The sequence below is a fragment of the Carassius carassius genome, chromosome 50 (assembly GCF_963082965.1).
Source record: "Carassius carassius chromosome 50, fCarCar2.1, whole genome shotgun sequence".
NCBI classification, from domain to species: Eukaryota; Metazoa; Chordata; class Actinopteri; order Cypriniformes; family Cyprinidae; genus Carassius; species Carassius carassius.
This window is the reverse complement of record NC_081804.1, coordinates 18,887,312-18,908,150: the sequence shown is the minus strand read 5'-3', so window position 1 is coordinate 18,908,150 and position 20,839 is coordinate 18,887,312. Positions and strand designations below refer to the sequence as shown.

Sequence of the window (20,839 nt, the reverse complement as noted above, 5' to 3'; positions counted from 1 at the left end):
TGCTGTATCTGTACAAAACCACTGGCTGAACAGCCCTGGCCACTTTTATAAATATAACTGTTTTATACCATTCTTTCTTATGTTTCAAATACAACATTGCACTGCTGATAAAATAAGATGTCAATGGCATATCGCGATCAAATTGTCATTGCTTCCTTTAATTTCTATTTATGTGAAAAAAGGTGGTGAAATCATTTCTGAGAGGTCATGACATTAATTTAATAGATTTTATTTAATCACATTTTGCACAACAGAAACCTCAGCACTTTCATTACATTATAAAAAATAATAATATAATTTTATAATCAGGCCATTTAGTGTGAATATAATACATATTTATTTTATACTGTATACACATCTTATAAAAAAAACAACAACAACAAATAGGTTTTTCATAAAAAAAAAAATAACATATACAATGTGTGCAACTAACAAAGTTCACAAAAATATTTACATTTCCATATTTACATTAACTAAAGTTTGGGGTCAATACGATTGATTTAAAATAAATTATTTTATTCAGCAAGGATGGAGTAAATTGATCAAAAGTGACTAAAGACTTTTACATTTACACTTAAGACTGGAGTAAAGCTTTTGAAAATTTAGGAATAAAGTACATTTAAAATGTATTAAAATAAAAGAAAGTTGTAATAATATTTCACAATTTTACTCTATTTTAGTGGCAATTTTACACCACTTGGGAACTTTGTTTGCTGTATTTGATCAAATAAATGCAGCCTTGATGAGCACAAGATATTTCTAAAAATATAATAAAAAAACATCCCAAAACTTTGGACAGTAGTGTATACATCTTTATATACGTTAGACAAAACTGATTTATCAATCAATCATTAATTTACAAACTGTGAGATGCAATACATAATTAAAAATGTAACCAACCTTTAAAATCTAAAACATTTTTTAATAAAGGTGACTAGCAACAGTCGAAATTCAGAGGCTTCTAGATTGAAGACAAGAGTTTTACGAGGAGGCATCTAGTTTTAGCTAGTTTCTCTCACATACTATTTAGCTTATTTGCTTTTTTCAGTTTAGATGTTCTTTTTGCATTTCCATTCTCGTTTAGTTTGGTCAAAGGGTCCTGTTGTGCTCTTTGAACTCTGGAAAAACAAGACCCCAAAAAAACATGAATATGCACACATTTAAAATAACTTCCACGAAATATTTACTCTGTTTACATTCTTAATGCACATTTGTGGTTCAGTAGTGTGTGAGCTCTTGTTACTGACCTCAATTCTTCCTTAAGTCTCCTGAGTTTATCAAACAGTCTTTCATTTCTCACATCCAGGGGTGAGGTAGGGACGAACCAGCTCGCTACACACTTACAGATCACCACTACATGCTGGCAAATAGTAATAGCATAGATTATTAATCTTAGGATAATTACTCCGTATCTTAAATGCTGTTCTTCTATAAGTATGAGATGTACCTCAAACACAATGATGAAGACTAATCGTGCTGCCAGAATGACCCAATACTGATTAGTTAAACTAAAGTCTTCAGTACTTCTGTAGTCCCTGTAGCTGAAATGAAAATGGTACAAAGTCAAAGTCATATTTTTTTCAAAATCCACGGATAGATAGATAGATAACAATACCTGCAGTGTGTCACACTGATGCCACTGTAAGTGACCATTTGTCTACTTCTGAAATCTCCTCTGACTCTCTCATCACTTATATTGGCAATGGACAGAGTGTTGTTTATGTATCCAACCATACAACTGAGAAATAAACAAGGACGATTAGAAGACACATCTGTGCTGCTGCAAATATATCGATTATGCAGTTGTGAAAAATCAAGCTCAGCTCACTCGATGCCAGTAGCACTGTCGCTGGCACAAGGCCCATAGAAGTACTGGTAAACCAGTCGAGGAATGAAATCAGAGGATATACCAATGACCAGTCCATTAGCAATGACTGCAAGCACACCAATCGCCTCAAGCACATCTGTCCAAACACCTGAAATCATAAAAAAAAGTAAAATGAATGCCTACATTTTTTTTACTACCATTTTACATCCTCTCTTGATGTTTACTGCCTTCTTTCAGTATTAAGTCTCTGCCAAGTTACATTAAATTGTGACAAATTCATAAAAATAATCTGCATTGGAACACAGTTTAAACTGATACAATTAATAGCTGGTGCTGTTACCAAGTTGATGCGGTGTGGTCAGTTTGAAGTGACACACTTTAAGTTTAGTGTCAGTATTTCAAAGCTTTGCAGCAATACAGCCTCAGATGCACTTTGGCATCATCAGGTACATACATCATACATCATCAAATCTGTTGAAGCGGAAAATGAAATCGGTTTCATCTAATCAACTTTTTCTTTGCGCCAGAATGGTCTGAAGATGATCTGAGCAAAATGTATTGAAAAACGGACCAACACAATAGGAGGAGTTTGAAAAAGTAGGTTTCAACATAAATCAAAATAGCAGATGGGAACTTCAACCAATTATGGCAAAATTGGTATTGACAATGGCATGACCAAAGGGAATCTATCAAGACAAGTCTCATGACAATCTTCAAAGCATTTTTTTTTCATTATTATTTTTGAGAACCTTAAACATTTGGAGACATACAAAGTTAATTAATATGCCAATGAATTCATAAGATATAGTATATTTTTTGTCAAAATTAAAATGAGCTGAAACCCAAAATGGCTGACATGAGAAAACTGGGAATTGACTCAGCATGCTGCTACAAATGTAAAGTGACCAGACTTGTGACCTTGAAGTTAAAGGGATAGTTCACCCAAAAGTCTAAATTATGTAATTAATAACTTACCTTCATTTTGTTTCAAACCCTTGAGACCTCAGTTTATCTTTGGAACACAGTTTAAGATATTTTAGGTTTAGTCCGAGAGCTCTCTGTCCCTCCATTTAAGCTGTGTGTACGGTATACTGTCCATGTCCAGAAAGGAAGAAAAACATCATCAAAGTAGTCCATGTGACATCAGAGGATCAGTTAGAATATTTAGGAGTATCGAAAATACATTTTGATCCAAAAATAACAAAAACTACGATTTTATTCAGCATTGTCTTCTCGTCCGTGTCTGTTGTGAGAGAGTTCAAAACAAATCAGTTTGTGATATCCGGTTCGCGAACGAATCATTCGATGTAACCGGATCTTTTTGAACCAGTTCACCAAATCGAACTGAATCGTTTTAAACGGTCCGCGTCCCCAATATGCATTAATCCACAAATGACTTAAGCTGTTAACTTTTTTAATGTGGCTGACACTCCCTCTGAGTTCAAACAAACCAATATCCCGGAGTAATTCATTTACTCAAACAGTACACTGACTGAACTGCTGTGAAGAGAGAACTGAAGATGAACACCGAGCCGAGCCAGATAACAAACAAAAGACTGACTCGTTCACGAGTCAAGAACCGGTTGCATCAGTTTTAAACCGTTTAAAACGATTCAGTTCAATTTGGTGAACTGGTTCAAAAAGATCCGGTTACATCGAGTGATTCGTTCGCGAACCGGATATCACTAAACTGCAGTGTTTTGAAATCTCACAACAGACACGGAAGAGAAGACAATGCTGAATAAAGTCGTCGTTTTTGCTATTTTTGGACCAAAATGTATTTTTGATGCTTCAAAATATTCTAACTGACCCTCTGATGTCACATGGACTACTTTGATGATGTTTTTCTTACCTTTCTGGACATGGACAGTAGACCGTACACACAGCTTCAATGGAGGGACTGAGAGCTCTCGGACTAAACCTAAAATATCTTAAACTGTGTTCCCAAGATAAACGGAGGTCTTACAGGTTTGGAATGACATGAGGGTAAGTTATTAATAACATAATTATGATTTTGGGTGAACTATCCCTTTAAAAGAGCCATTTTCATATCTCCTGACCACTAGGTGGCACTGTGCAGGCAACCAAGTTTAGTCTGAATAAGCTAAAGTGTTGTGGAGATACAGCCTCACGTCCACTTTGACGAGCTCTTTGGCAAATTTGTCTGTGAGTTATTTAAGAATGGTTTGACTGATCAACTTGATTTACACGGTCTGAAGATGATTTGGTTCAAATTTCATTAAAATCAGACAAACTGTCTGCATTCGTGGCCAAAAGTTTTGAGAATTACATAAATATTAGTTTTCAAAAGGTTTGCTGCTAAACTGCTTTTAGATCTTTGTTTCAGTTGTTTCTGTGATGTACTGAAATATAATTACAAGCACTTCATACGTTTCAAAGGCTTTTATCGACAATTACATGACATTTATGCAAAGAGTCAGTATTTGCAGTGTTGGCCCTTCTTTTTCAGGACCTCTGCAATTCGACTGGGCATGCTCTCAATCAACTTCTGGGCCAAATCCTGACTGATAGCAACCCATTCTTTCATAATCACTTCTTGGAGTTTGTCAGAATTAGTGGGTTTTTGTTTGTCCACCCGCCTCTTGAGGATTGACCACAAGTTCTCAATGGGATTAAGATCTGGGGAGTTTCCAGGCCATGGACCCAAAATTTCAACATTCTGGTCCCCGAGCCACTTAGTTATCACTTTTACCTTATGGCACGGTGCTCCATCGTGCTGGAAAATGCATTGTTCTTCACCAAACTGTTGTTGGATTGTTGGAAGAAGTTGCTGTTGGAGGGTGTTTTGGTACCATTCTTTATTCATGGGTGTGTTTTTGGGCAGAATTGTGAGTGAGCCCACTCGCTTGGATGAGAAGCAACCCCACACATGAATGGTGTCAGGATGCTTTACTGTTGGCATGACACAGGACTGATGGTAGCGCTCACCTTTTCTTCTCTGGACAAGCCTTTTTCCAGATGCCCCGAACAATCGGAAAGGGGCTTCATCGGAGAATATGACTTTGCCCCAGTCCTCAGCAGTCCATTCACTATACTTTCTGCAGAAGATCAATCTGTCCCTGATGTTTTTTTTTTGGAGAGAAGTGGCTTCTTTGCTGCCCTTCTTGACACCAGGCCATCTTCCAGAAGTCTTGGCCTCACTGCGCGTGCAGATGCGCTCACACCTGCCTGCTGCCATTCATGAGCAAGCTCTGCACTGGTGGCACTCCGATCCCGCAGGTGAATCCTCTTTAGGATCCTGGCGCTTGCTGGACTTTCTTGGACGCCGTGAAGCCTTTTTTACAAGAATTGAACCTTTCCTTGAAGTTCTTGATGATCCTATAAATTGTTGATTTAGGTGCAATCTTTGTAGCCACAATATCCTTGCCTGTGAAGCCATTTTTATGCAACGCAATGATGGCTGCACGCGTTTCTTTGCAGGTCACCATGGTTAACAATGGAAGAACAATGATTTCAAGCATCACCCTCCTTTTAACATGTCAAGTCTGCCATTCTAACCCAATCAGCCTGACATAATGATCTCCAGCCTTGTGCTCGTCAACATTATCACCTGAGTTAACAAGACGATTACTGAAATGATCTCAGCAGGTCCTTTAATGACAGCAATGAAATGCAGTGGAAAGGTTTTTTTGGGATTAAGTTCATTTTCATGGCAAAGAAGGACTATGCAATTCATCTGATCACTTTTCATAACATTCTGGAGTATATGCAAATTGCTTTTATAAAAACTTAAGCAGCAACTTTTCCAATTTCCAATATTTATGTAATTCTCAAAACTTTTGGCCACGACTGTAGAAGGAGTTCGAAAGAGTATTTTTTTTTACAAATTTAAAATGACAGCGATATTGTTATGATGGAAAATGATGTGATGTATTTGAATCATCTTGAGTAATCTGGAGTCATTTTGGTTCTAGCCCTAACATTTCAGAAGTTATTAGGACAAATATGTGTGCAACTTTGGACAAGTGATGGCGCTAGAGGTTTTGAGATAGAGACTCCAAATTTGATGTGGTCATTGTTCAGACTGTCCTCTATCTTTCTGCCAAATTTCATAACGTTTTACTTTACAGTTCTATGGGCTGCCACAGACTTCCAGAGCAGCAGAAAAAAATAAAGATGAAGAAGAGGAGCCCTAACGGATACGATAGGTGCCTATACACCTTCGGTGCTTGGCCCCTAGCTTCTACAGAAGGATATTCATAGTGAATAACGAGAATCTTTTCACAGCATACTCTCTCACCAATATCATTGGCCTTCGTTGGCACTAGTCTGCGCTCAAGGCTGACCATCTTAATGGCATCCAATCGGATCTCAATTATGTTGTTTAGAAGAGCCAGCAAAGGTGCCAAAGGAAATGCTGCTACAAAGATAGTAGTAAAACTGAACTGGATCACTGGGGAGGGGAAAAAAGAACAATTAAAAAATTCAAACAAACGATGTCATGCAAATCTTGTCGATGTTAGCATGTAGCTATATGTTAGTTGGAGGTGTGGTTATTACTGGCATACATCAAAAGAGCCCACCTCCAGGTCCCCAAAAAATACAATTGAATCTTTAAGTATATTTTAAAGATCTATACCCATTTCCAAGAACTCATTAAAGAGGCTGAAGCAGTCCGTTTTAATCAGGCTGTAGTTTCTGTGGAGGTCTTCGAGTTTGCAGATCTCACAGAGTTCGGATCCTTCCTCCTTCTTAAAGCATCTGGCACACTTTCTCCTAAACTTCTGGGCCTTCTTCCTCTTCAACCACCGACTAAACCAACTGCAGAAAGACAGTACAAAAAGGTGTTTATTATCTGTAAAACATTTACTGTGCATTATTCAAAGTTCATTAAGCAGTGTTAAATAGGCACGGGAATTTGCATGATTGTGATTCAGATTCAGGTTCCTTATCTCAAGATGAATTGGTCTTATAATAATTGTATATTACCAAAACACTACTTTCAGTAACATGTTAATGTTTCTTTTTGTTGTTGTTATTATTATTACAATAAAACTATGTTCCAAATGTCATCTTTAACTAGACATTATCATATGAACAGCTAGTCAGTAAACTGATTTACACCTCACAAGCCTTAAGCATGCATAAAACAGTAGCGGGTTCATTTCATGCAAGTTGAGAACTGCTCCAACCGGTTCACTAAACTTGCGAGTTTGATGTTTTTTGACCAATTGATTGACAAGAGTACATTGGTTGTACTGCTGCTTTTTGTTGCATATAATGCCAGCATAGTCGACACAAAAGAATAAAGGTTTAAAGTGACAATAAAATGAAGCGGTCCATGTTCAACAAATAATAGATTTTTGTTTTGAAGTTATTGTTTCCCAATGCCAGTGTTAAATTACGAAACGCACATCCCACACAAAGCAAATAAAAAAGTTGCACTTACGGACCAGAATATTCAAAGATATTGTTGAAGGTCTGTTTAAGTACCATGATTATAGACATCTGAATGAACAAATCTGTGAGACAGCCACTTGGGTGACACTGAATTGAAAGGGATGTAATATTGCATCAAAAAGCATGAAAAAGTGAAACACAGAATATAGCAGTGCATTTGTAGATGTAGAGAAAACTACAATGATGACAAATGATAGGGCCACACCTCCTCCAGTCTCCATTTGCCAGATATCCTCACATATCCTCCAGGGTGACCATTGATCCTAAAACACAAATTACTGCTCAGTGCTCATTAGCAAATATGTTATAAAAAAAAATATGGATATAATAATTTAACATGGCTACACAAAAATAATGTTAGCAAAATCATGTCTAAGGAAAATTATTATATTGACTTTGTATTGTATCTGGTAAAGGCATATCATATCGTATCGTATCATATCATATCATATCATTAAACTTTTTATTGTCCAGGCTACCTTCCCAGAAAGAAAGCTGTGTATATGAGAGAGGAGAACATGGTAAAGAACTGGAATATGAACATCTTGACTGTGAAACTCCTTTCAACCGCAGCATTGGAGTGCTTATTCTCTATAAGCAGAAGAAAAATATGTTTTTTATTATGAAAAAATATGGTTTACAATCAAAATGTCTGATAATTAAAGCCACAAACTCTGTTCAACTGACCTATTTCACTCAGCTTCATGGCCACTATACAGTTGACCTGCATAAAATTATTGTACATGAACTGCTGTTATCATCAGTGAAAGGGGAGAGAGAAAGGGAATTTCCAAAACCAGCATTTTAATGTATAAAAGTGTACTTGCAACAAACTCAAAAACTAATTAAAACTAATACACACACACACACACACACACACACACACACACACACACACACACACACACACACACACACATACGCATATATAAAAATAAATTGATTATTTTACACAATTTGGTCTAAAATGGAATGTTGAACTTTTTTATTTTATTGAGTATTGTGTTGTTTTGGAACATCGATATACAATTATCTCTATGATAGAAACAGACATCTGATTAGTCTTTGAGATTGAATGGTGTTAGATAGTATATGGCTCCCAACATAGCTTGATGTTAGCATGTAGTAAAGCTAACAACACAAAACCTACAGCACATAATTGTATTTTACAAATTGGGTCAAATAATCCATTTGAATTATACTGAACTATTTCAGGGTAATTAAAACTGTCAAATAAATTATACTTTAAGTAAAGAACAGACCTTTTAGCATTTATACTGTACATATTAGAAAAAATGAGTTTTTCTTACAGAAGTGATATAAAATATCTTGCAGTCATTGGCGTTTACAGTTTTTGTCTAATACAATGCACTCTAGAATGAGAATATCCAATTAATGACCTGACTCTGGTTGTAAACAGCAAGTAGAAAACATAAGACTTTATTAAAACAAAATTAAGACAACCATCTGTTCTCTGACAGAGTGGGAGGTTTGTGAGCTTTTACCCGAGTCATGACGGTGATGGTGATGTAGTGAAGCACGGCTCCGAGCATCACACCAACTGTTTGTGAATTGTCAGTAATGACCTGCCAACTACTGTTTTCGGCCAGCAGCACAGTAGCGATCACTCGACTCACAACCAGGACATGAGTCAGACCAATGATGACCAGCAACTGAAGACCCAGCACCACAGACATCAAAGCCAGTTAGCCATGCATATAGGAATTATACACTTTTTATGGAAGTAATGTAACACATTAAGTTTCTTACCATGAGTGTGACTAAAACTAGTACTATAGTGGAGCGCAGATAAGAGTGCCTGGGCATCTTGGGCTTACAGTGTGCATTATTTACAATCTCCAGAATCAGCTCCTCCTGCATTGATACAAGCACATGCACAATCACGTTATAAAAATATCCCTAAACATTTGCAGTGCCACGAGAAGGGAACGAGATGCTGCATCATCAAATTGATGCAGCGTCGGAGTTCCCTCGAAGGGGAGCTTCATTAGTTTTTACCTGCATCAGATTAAGATGCATTTAATTATTTGAATGCATTTGAAACTCATTTATATATATATATATTTATATATATATATATATATATATATATATATATATATATATATATATATACATATACATATACATATATACATATGCATATACATATATATATATAACCCGAATTCCGGAAAAGTTGGGACGTTTTTTAAATTTTAATAAAATGAAAACTAAAAGACTTTCAAATCACATGAGCCAATATTTTATTCACAATAGAACATAGATAACATAGCAAATGTTTAAACTGAGAAAGTTTACAATTTTATGCACAAAATGAGCTCATTTCAATTTTGATTTCTGCTACAGGTCTCAAAATAGTTGGGACGCGGCATGTTTACCATGGTGTAGCATCTCCTTTTCTTTTCAAAACAGTTTGAAGACGTCTGGGCATTGAGGCTATGAGTTGCTGGAGTTTTGCTGTTGGAATTTGGTCCCATTCTTGCCTTATATAGATTTCCAGCTGCTGAAGAGTTCGTGGTCGTCTTTGACGTATTTTTCATTTAATGATGCGCCAAATGTTCTCTATAGGTGAAAGATCTGGACTGCAGGCAGGCCAGGTTAGCACCCGGACTCTTCTACGACGAAGCCATGCTGTTGTTATAGCTGCAGTATGTGGTTTTGCATTGTCCTGCTGAAATAAACAAGGCCTTCCCTGAAATAGACGTTGTTTGGAGGGAAGCATATGTTGCTCTAAAACCTTTATATACCTTTCAGCATTCACAGAGCCTTCCAAAACATGCAAGCTGCCCATACCGTATGCACTTATGCACCCCCATACCATCAGAGATGCTGGCTTTTGAACTGAACGCTGATAACATGCTGGAAGGTCTCCCTCCTCTTTAGCCCGGAGGACACGGCGTCCGTGATTTCCAACAAGAATGTCAAATTTGGACTCGTCTGACCATAAAACACTATTCCACTTTGAAATAGTCCATTTTAAATGAGCCTTGGCCCACAGGACACGACGGCGCTTCTGGACCATGTTCACATATGGCTTCCTTTTTGCATGATAGAGCTTTAGTTGGCATCTGCTGATGGCACGGCGCATTGTGTTTACCGACAGTGGTTTCTGAAAGTATTCCTGGGCCCATTTAGTAATGTCATTGACACAATCATGCCGATGAGTGATGCAGTGTCGTCTGAGAGCCCGAAGACCACGGGCATCCAATAAAGGTCTCCGGCCTTGTCCCTTACGCACAGAGATTTCTCCAGTTTCTCTGAATCTTTTGATGATGTTATGCACTGTAGATGATGAGATTTGCAAAGCCTTTGCAATTTTACGTTGAGGAACATTGTTTTTAAAGTTTTCCACAATTTTTTTACGCAGTCTTTCACAGATTGGAGAGCCTCTGCCCATCTTTACTTCTGAGAGACTCTGCTTCTCTAAGACAAAGCTTTTATAGCTAATCATGTTACAGACCTGATATCAATTAACTTAATTAATCACTAGATGTTCTCCCAGCTGAATCTTTTCAAAACTGCTTGCTTTTTTAGCCATTTGTTGCCCCCGTGCCAACTTTTTTGAGACCTGTAGCAGGCATTAAATTTTAAATGAGCTAATTAAGTGGATAAAAGTGTAAAATTTCTCAGTTTAAACATTTGCTACGTTATCTATGTTCTATTGTGAATAAAATATTGGCTCATGTGATTTGAAATTCCTTTAGTTTTCATTTTATTAAAATTTAAAAAACGTCCCAACTTTTCCGGAATTCGGGTTGTATATATATACAGTTGTGGCCAAAAGTTTTGAGAATTACATAAATATTAGTTTTCAAAAAGTTTGCTGCTAAACTGCTTTTAGATCTTTGTTTCAGTTGTTTCTGTGATGTACTGAAATATAATTACAAGCACTTCATACGTTTCAAAGGCTTTTATCGACAATTACATGACATTTATGCAAAGAGTCAGTATTTGCAGTGTTGGCCCTTCTTTTTCAGGACCTCTGCTATTCGACTGGGCATGCTCTCAATCAACTTCAGGGCCAAATCCTGACTGATAGCAACCCATTCTTTCATAATCACTTCTTGGAGTTTGTCAGAATTAGTGGGTTTTTGTTTGTCCACCCGCCTCTTGAGGATTGACCACAAGTTCTCAATGGGATTAAGATCTGGGGAGTTTCCAGGCCATGGACCCAAAATTTCAACATTCTGGTCCCTGAGCCAATTAGTTATCACTTTTGCCTTATGGCACGGTGCTCCATCGTGCTGGAAAATGCATTGTTCTTCACCAAATTGTTGTTGGATTGTTGGAAGAAGTTGCTGTTGGAGGGTGTTTTGGTACCATTCTTTATTCATGGCTGTGTTTTTGGGCAGAATTGTGAGTGAGCCCACTCCCTTGGATGAGAAGCAACCCCACACATGAATGGTGTCAGGATGCTTTACTGTTGGCATGACACAGGACTGATGGTAGCGCTCACCTTTTCTTCTCTGGACAAGCCTTTTTCCAGATTCCCCAAACAATCAGAAAGGGGCTTCATCGGAGAATATGACTTTGCCCCAGTCCTCAGCAGTCCATTCACTATACTTTCTGCAGAAGATCAATCTTTCCCTGATGTTTTTTTTTGGAGAGAAGTGGCTTTTTTGCTGCCCTTCTTGACACCAGGCCATCTTCCAAAAGTCTTGGCCTCACTGTGCGTGCAGATGCGCTCACACCTGCCTGCTGCCATTCATGAGCAAGCTCTGCACTGGTGGCACTCCGATCCCGCAGCTGAATCCTCTTTAGGAGACCATCCTGGCGCTTGCTGGACTTTCTTGGACGCCCTGAAGCCTTCTTTACAAGAATTGAACCTTTCCTTGAAGTTCTTGATGATCCTATAAATTGTTGATTTAGGTGCAATCTTAGTAGCCACAATATCCTTGCCTGTGAAGCCATTTTTATGCAACGCAATGATGGCTGCACGCGTTTCTTTGCAGGTCACCATGGTTAACAATGGAAGAACAATGATTTCAAGCATCACCCTCCTTTTAACATGTCAAGTCTGCCATTCTAACCCAATCAGCCTGACATAATGATCTCCAGCCTTGTGCTCGTCAACATTCTCACCTGAGTTAACAAGACGATTACTGAAATGATCTCAGCAGGTCCTTTAATGACAGCACTCAAATGCAGTGGAAAGGTTTTTTGGGATTAATTTAATTTTCATGGCAAAGAAGGACTATGCAATTCATCTGATCACTCTTCATAACATTCTGGAGTATATGCAAATTGCTATTATAAAAACTTAAGCAGCAACTTTTCCAATTTCCAATATTTATGTAATTCTCAAAACTTTTGGCCACGACTGTATATATATATATTACTGAGCAACTTACCAACCTCTATCCTAAACCTGACCATTTCTAAAACAGACAGATTTACAAAGAATTTGTGTTCCAAGTCTTTTTAAGCCATATAATAGCAACAACATCTTTGAAAGGTTTTAATGGCTGAAAAGGATCCTGCTGTATTAACACATCCAATGTTGTTCTAACTTAATAGTTGCTATCGCCCCATAAAAAAGCATCAATGTTGTTATTGTTGGTTGTTATAGTCTGTTACTTGGTCGTACCTCTTCTTCACACCAGTCAAAGACCTTCCATGCACACACGTACGATGATCTGTGGCGCTTCCAGAACTCCAGAAACACAGTGGCTGTGGAGAAGACATTAGCATCTGACATAACACTGACTCAGTCCAACTCAAATGCGGTTAAAGCTGTTGAACTTACCCCACACTGCCATGAACATGGCGAAAGCTACTGTTCCCTCATTATCAAACAGAAGGCTCACCTGCAACATGTGACCCAAAACACGAGTGTCAGCACCCATTACAATATTTAACCTTTATTTTAAAAAGGCCCCATGCAGCTAACAAATAACTCTCTTGTAAGATTCTCTCAACTTTATGAACGAACGTTCTCCCAGTAATGCTAACAGCTGTAAACATTGGCACAAAAACATTTATATATTTGTCTTCCATTTTTAAAACATTACTTGTGTCAGAGTTTGTGCTTAAATACACTAATTATTCACACATCGCAGCCGATGGGTTTGTTTGCTGCTTAACATTCAAATACATGGCTAATGTTTGCTGTAGCAGTTGCAGCGCATTTCAGAAACCCTCCACCTCCCCAGCTCCACCTGTATAGATCTACTACGAGGTGATTTCATGTATGTTATATTAATGGGGGTTATTTCACATGTGTTATATGTGCAACAGCAGTATTTCTTACATGCTTACAGGAGAATGTCTGTGGATTTATTAGCTGTAGCAAATCGCAGTACTTCCTCTGCCACAGCATTGTAGGAAATCTATGCATCCAAGACCATACATATTAACTTTGCCATGTATATTACCATGCTAAACTCTTTTGTCATAACAGAAATGTTGCACCACTATCACAAAATAATGGCCTAAACATTTATCTCTATAGAAAAATCTTAGTTGGCCAGAAAGCGAATCAACTTTCCTGAATTATTGGACACTGTGAGCCCAGAGACTGTAGTGTACACAGTGAACGTGAAGAGGTGCTATAAATGAATGCTCATAAATGGCTGCTGAGATATTCTCACTTGAAACGGAGAAGAGGCTTGGACCTGGAGACAGTGTTGCACCACAACACATGATACATGATGCTTGTATTATTAAGCAATGTGTTAAAGCCTGGGATTGATTGAGTCATTGCATATGTGTGGCTATGTAGATATGTAAGTGTGTCAGTGCACAGTAACATTAATAGAAAGTTCAGTACCTTTGCATACATGCAGGTGTCAGAAAGCTCCCAAACTTTGCATGTATTATCGCACAGAGGGCACATAATTACGTTTGACTGGCACACCTCCTTTCTGCATACACACACACACACACACACACACACACACACACACACACACACACCAGCTGGTTTTACTTCAGGACCCATATTTTACATTAGATATCAAATGGCAATTCAATACCTTTTTTTCTTTGTCTATTGAACAAAAGACAACAAAGATATCCTTAACATCAAACAGTGATGTTTATTAATAATTAGGTTACTCACATGAGAGGACTTGTGTTGTAAAAGGCCAGACCATACAGGAAGACTACCACACCAATTAGAGAAGCAGGAATCAAGAGAAATGTGTACCAACCCAGCCACAGGAAATACAGAGCCACCTTCTCACCAAGGTAGTTTCTGACAACAAACACAATACATTTATTTCAATTTGTACCAGAATGGGAGTAAGTCTATAACAAATAAAGAGATAAGTCAAATCAGAAAACAAAAGGAAGGAGCACCTGACGTTAGTGATGGGTTGCCCTCTGAAACAAGCAGACCATCGAGCCCAGCTCTGCTTCAGGTCTTTCTGCTCCTTTTTCTAGGATTAAAAGGGCACAAATGAATGCTTTTTAATAGTGATACTAAATTAATAGTGAAACGGCATAATCCTCAAGAAATGATGTAATATTCTAAGTATTCAGAATGTAAGAACTGGATGGTTTCTGCACGTGTGCAACTCTGCTTCTTGTATGTTTGCAATCAGACACTCTTTGTGACCAGATACTTTTCCTGTAGTGCTCTGTATAATTATCACCATGGGTATAGTTCAATACATTTGCATATGAATCTGACTCTGTGTGACAGGTGTATAAAATGTTGTGAGCGAGAGGAAATCAAATCAAATCAAACCTCATGTAAACAAAAGTGAGTCTCAAAAACATTTTTTTTCATGAGATCTGGCAGATATTCTGAAACACCTAAGAAAGAGGTAAAGCAAGAGACGGCATTACGGAATCGACACTTCTGGATGAATCATATAAAGGCTAACACAATACAGTGATGTATCATGTAATATGCAATGAATGTGCAATCTGTTACTCACCCTCCTCTGAATCAATGTGTGTGTGATGCAGAATGAAATCAACTATACGAATCCTGAAACAGAGCCACAGTACAGATCAAAGCCTCTTCTTTCTTTGTGTAGAATACGGTTTAACAATGCAAACAGTGACTTCACTGCATCAAAAACAGAGAATAGGGCATTGCTGTGTGTTGCTAGCGTGTTTTGGATGATTGCTTTACTAGGCTTACTAATACGGTCCATACGTCACTTAAGTGTAAGTGATTTTTACCAGCTTTAGTTTAAATTATATATCACTTAGAAAAGTATAAGCACACATCTCTTCTACAGGATGAGTTTCACACCAACGTTTAAGGGAAGTGAAGAAGCATTTTTGTTTGCTTGCTTGTTGGACTTCTTTCTATTTCCACATGTATGCTTTATTTAGTTTTATTGCTTCCTTGCTCCTGTGTTTGATTTAAACTACTTTTTTTCTCTATTTTCCCCACCACTAGTTTGTTTTCTAAGTTACTCATTGGTTATGTTCACGTGCCCTAGCTTGTTTGTTTCTTGCCATGGCTCTCAGTTTAAGTTGTTTTTTGTTCTCCTCTGTGTTTAGTTGGTTGTGTTTCTTCTGTGCTCTTGCATGTTTGTTAATTTGGCTTATTGTTAATAAAAGTGAAGTCGGGTGAAGTCAAAGTCAAGTCACTTTTGTCACATCACCACAGCACATGTGCCTCTGTGAGTCAAATTCTTGGAGCGTGCTCCAGAAATCAAGAAACATTTTACAAATAACCATACAGACTTCAACAGATGAGAATGTGCAATATGCACATACATATAGTCAGTACACACAGTGTACTAATAGACATATTACAGTTAGCACAACACATTATACACTACACACAGTATGAACACATCCTACATCACGTAGACATATATCCTATATATCCTACGACTGCTGTATCTTGATTGAATTTATTCAACTTCAATGTTGGCCTTCAAGGTCAGAGAGCAGTTTCTGTGACGTCCTGGATGTGTTTGAGCGTGTGTTGGTGTAAATGTATTACCTGGTTGACTGAGGTATAGTACCCTGCTGCTCACAGCTCCAGTTACAGGCGTCAGACACTTTCAAGAGATACCGGTATGTCTCAAAAATCTTTTCTGGTGCTCTGATGCAATAAAACACCTTGTCATCATCATCATTTCTGAATTTCTAAAAAAAAAAAAAAAAAAAAATACAAAGAGTAAAGCATACATCATTTACGATAGTTAAAGTTTCACAATATAACAAAACAGTGACAAGTCAAGTCTAGTTTTGTGGTAAGCACAGCCAAGTCTTGATAATTTAACTTTGAACTGTGCCAGTGACTTTCAAGACCAATAAAACCAGTTTTACACTCAATTGCTGTCAGCAATCACGCTTCTTTTTTCTTTCCTTGGAAAACAACAATTACACTTTCACATGACAAAAAGAGGAACATTCCCTTCATATGTCAAGACATTAAATATTTAGAAAATACCTAAAACAAGAAATCAAAAATGGAAAAACTCACTTACATATACATTTAATTTCTTCTCTAAAGTTTCAATGAAAGCTTTCTCTTTTCCGACCAACTGGCTGTTCTCATCATCTGAGATTTTTGCCACCAGAACATAATCGAACGTCAGAGGAGTTTGCTGATGTACAAAAGAAGATGAACATAGCAGTGTTAATAAATGATTATATAAAAATCTTTCAACTTATCCATATCAGTTACATAAATGTGTACCATTTAACGTTCATATCATTGTAGTGACTATTTTGTGTGTATTAGCTATAAACAGTGGCATCAACAAGTGAGACCACATTGAAAATCATGTTTGTTTGTTTATTTATGAACTTTCAGAGGTCATCTTTAGGTCAGACATCCTTTTCTTTGTAATGAACCATAAAATATAGTCTTTGAAACATTCTCAAAACACACGGGACTGATTTTGTTTACTGTAAATCAGACCAAAAGCTACTTTATCGTTTCGCTGATACAACCCGAATTCCGGAAAAGTTGGGACGTTTTTTAAATTTTAATAAAATGAAAACTAAAGGAATTTCAAATCACATGAGCGAATATATTATTCACAATAGAACATAGATAACGTAGCAAATGTTTAAACTGAGAAATTTTACACTTTAATCCACTTAATTAGCTCATTTAAAATTTAATGCCTGCTACAGGTCTCAAAAAAGTTGGCACGGGGGCAACAAATGGCTAAAAAAGCAAGCAGTTTTGAAAAGATTCAGCTGGGAGAACATCTAGTGATTAATTAAGTTAATTGATATCAGGTCTGTAACATGATTAGCTATAAAAGCTTTGTCTTAGAGAAGCAGAGTCTCTCAGAAGTAAAGATGGGCAGAGGCTCTCCAATCTGTGAAAGACTGCGTAAAAAAATTGTGGAAAACTTTAAAAACAATGTTCCTCAACGTCAAATTGCAAAGGCTTTGCAAATCTCATCATCTACAGTGCATAACATCATCAAAAGATTCAGAGAAACTGGAGAAATCTCTGTGCGTAAGGGACAAGGCCGGAGACCTTTATTGGATGCCCGTGGTCTTCGGGCTCTCAGACGACACTGCATCACTCATCGGCATGATTGTGTCAATGACATTACTAAATGGGCCCAGGAATACTTTCAGAAACCACTGTCGGTAAACACAATGCGCCGTGCCATCAGCAGATGCCAACTAAAGCTCTATCATGCAAAAAGGAAGCCATATGTGAACATGGTCCAGAAGCGCCGTCGTGTCCTGTGGGCCAAGGCTCATTTAAAATGGACTATTTCAAAGTGGAATAGTGTTTTATGGTCAGACGAGTCCAAATTTGACATTCTTGTTGGAAATCACGGACGCCGTGTCCTCCGGGCTAAAGAGGAGGGAGACCTTCCAGCATGTTATCAGCGTTCAGTTCAAAAGCCAGCATCTCTGATGGTATGGGGGTGCATAAGTGCATACGGTATGGGCAGCTTGCATGTTTTGGAAGGCTCTGTGAATGCTGAAAGGTATATAAAGGTTTTAGAGCAACATATGCTTCCCTCCAAACAACGTCTATTTCAGGGAAGGCCTTGTTTATTTCAGCAGGACAATGCAAAACCACATACTGCAGCTATAACAACAGCATGGCTTCGTCGTAGAAGAGTCCGGGTGCTAACCTGGCCTGCCTGCAGTCCAGATCTTTCACCTATAGAGAACATTTGGCGCATCATTAAACGAAAAATACGTCAAAGACGACCACGAACTCTTCAGCAGCTGGAAATCTATATAAGGCAAGAATGGGACCAAATTCCAACAGCAAAACTCCAGCAACTCATAGCCTCAATGCCCAGACGTCTTCAAACTGTTTTGAAAAGAAAAGGAGATGCTACACCATGGTAAACATACCCCGTCCCAACTATTTTGAGACCTGTAGCAGAAATCAAAATTGAAATGAGCCCATTTTGTGCATAAAATTGTAAACTTTCTCAGTTTAAACATTTGCTATGTTATCTATGTTCTATTGTGAATAAAATATTGGCTCATGTGATTTAAAAGTCTTTTAGTTTTCATTTTATTAAAATTTAAAAAACGTCCCAACTTTTCCGGAATTCGGGTTGTTTTTTAATTGATAAAAACAGTCGTATTTTCACTAGTGGTCTCACACTGAAGCCATCATGAGCTGTGTGTGCTATATCTCTTACCACTGGTGGCACAGATGGGTTTCCACAGCCATTCTCATTCACCACGCCGATGCTTTCTAAAAGCTCAATACTCCCCTACAACAACACATTATATACAGTTCAGAACAATAACTTTATTCACAAGAAGAGGAATAGGTGGACATGTAACATCACTATTATATTCTTAACACAGTAACTGTTAGTAAAAGAATGTATACTGTAAGATAAGAGATCACAGACTGAGAGTTCAGAAATTCCCTTTAGATCAGTATCAAACCTGTTCATTGACTTCTCAATCACTTCTGACCTTGCGTTCTTACTCTAATAAAGCAAAGCATCAGCACAGATGAAGCTCCATGCACATTACTGTAAACTGACATCAAATTAAAACATTTTGGAAAGTCCTGGAAATCTTCTGACAAACCACCAAGTTCTACTTTCACTCTCCTGACGGTCTCAATCTTAAAGTTCATTGTGAAACCAGAACTGGCGAAGCAACCTTTCATATATTCTGAGAGCGTGTCTGTGAATGCCAGAAATACCTTCATGCTAACTCAAGTAATCTAGTCAAGGGGGTTTACATAGTTTCTGCTTTTTCACAGCTGTTGTAGTTCACATACCTAGATACAATCTGATTCTAGATAGTCACCATGTGTAGCTATCAAAGCTACTTTTCTTAAAGCAACCCTTAAAATAGTCAGAAGAGCTCCGAGCTGCGTAAACGTCCCACAGCAACACAAGCAGAGGTACTGCAACAACAGAACATGTTTCGATAGGTAATGGAAGACAAGTGAATGTTTTGTGTTACTTGGCATGACCTAAACAGATACTGTGTTTATAGATACTGCTTACCAACTTACCTTGAATTAAGTGACAGTTTCACGCTGTCAATCAAACCATTATCTCTGTGTGGAAGTCTCTGTGCGTTTGGGTTTGTTTTTCGGACTTACTTCCCTTACATTCACAGCACACCTCAATCAGGGTGAAAAGTGCTTTATTTTTATCTATAATAAAAGTTTATTCTTCTAAATCACCCTGTTGAAGACCTCACTCTCAGATTTCAGAGTGAAACTGATTGTGAGTTTAATACTGCCTTGCTCGCATTGATTTGTGTGAAAAAAAGAGTTCTGTAATCTTTTCAGCCTTGTCATAAAGCAAAACAGAAAACTTGAGGTCATTCTTTAGTCTAGCGAATCAGTGTTATCAAGGAACAACTCTGTGGTTATAACTATATATAAAAATCAATTGGCAGGCACATTAAATATTCATATTTATCAGACATGATTCATGCAGGCACAAATAAAGTCTGTTTGTTCTCAGTTATCAGTATGCATGCGTTTAGTGAAGCACTGAGAAACAGAGGTAAAAACTAATCAGTGAGACTGACAGTGATGTTAGGCAAGGCGTTGAAGTTCATCTCACCTGCCTCCGGTGGCCAATCTTTCGCGCCATCCTCTCCAGATCAGTCCAGGTGTGTGACACGAGATCGCAGCCACTTGTCAGCTTAGATCAGTCTTTCATCATTCGCCATCACAAGCCACAGGGTTCGCACAAAAGAGTCATCTGAAACTCAGATAGACTTCCGTGCAGCGACAGGGAACTGAACAGCTATTGTTTGCTTCACTTGACACTGACGCTGTGGAATGTCGCCGGATTACTCGTGATGTCATAAAAGGCGCGCGCTTACGTCTGATGACAAAACTCGTCACAACAAGCCAAACACCTGCGTCACGAGAGCAAGGTAACACAAACAGATAGGCCACGTCTAATATGCCCCCCTTTTATATTTTATAATAAAACAACAGCGACAACAATAATAATAAAAATAAAATAAATAATAATAATAATAATAAAAAAATATAATTACATTTTAAATGCAAAGATATAATAGCAATATAATATATAATCGCAAAATATGTTTTTTAAAATATTATACACTCACTTTGTATTTATACAATTCTGTTAATTAACTACAATAATTAAAGGGAGCGTGTTCATCTTGTGGCAGTAAGTAACACTGTATCACGTGTGAGTA

The 20,839-nt window shown here is 37.7% G+C and overlaps 1 protein-coding gene across 2 annotated transcripts; it reads right to left on the bottom strand.

The window, feature by feature from the left end:
- Positions 1 to 854: 854 nt before the first annotated feature.
- Positions 855 to 20,500, bottom strand: LOC132133547 (anoctamin-9). 2 transcript variants are annotated; one of them, XM_059546421.1, is made up of 24 exons: positions 20,227 to 20,500; positions 18,826 to 18,900; positions 16,675 to 16,794; positions 16,185 to 16,330; positions 15,157 to 15,209; positions 14,964 to 15,031; positions 14,573 to 14,652; positions 14,334 to 14,468; positions 14,043 to 14,136; positions 13,020 to 13,080; positions 12,861 to 12,943; positions 9,020 to 9,124; positions 8,755 to 8,922; positions 7,937 to 7,973; positions 7,729 to 7,840; positions 7,455 to 7,512; positions 7,239 to 7,336; positions 6,429 to 6,610; positions 6,090 to 6,242; positions 1,829 to 1,976; positions 1,616 to 1,738; positions 1,448 to 1,541; positions 1,248 to 1,360; positions 855 to 1,118 (listed from the first exon to the last, which is right to left on the bottom strand). In XM_059546421.1, exons 1-24 carry the CDS (start codon positions 20,254 to 20,256, stop codon positions 1,016 to 1,018), a joined length of 2,439 nt encoding a protein of 812 aa, XP_059402404.1. In that variant the 5' UTR covers positions 20,257 to 20,500; the 3' UTR covers positions 855 to 1,015. The 2 variants fall into 2 exon arrangements, with proteins under 2 accessions (XP_059402404.1, XP_059402405.1); XM_059546422.1 differs by having other exon boundaries at positions 855 to 1,109.
- Positions 20,501 to 20,839: the final 339 nt, after the last annotated feature.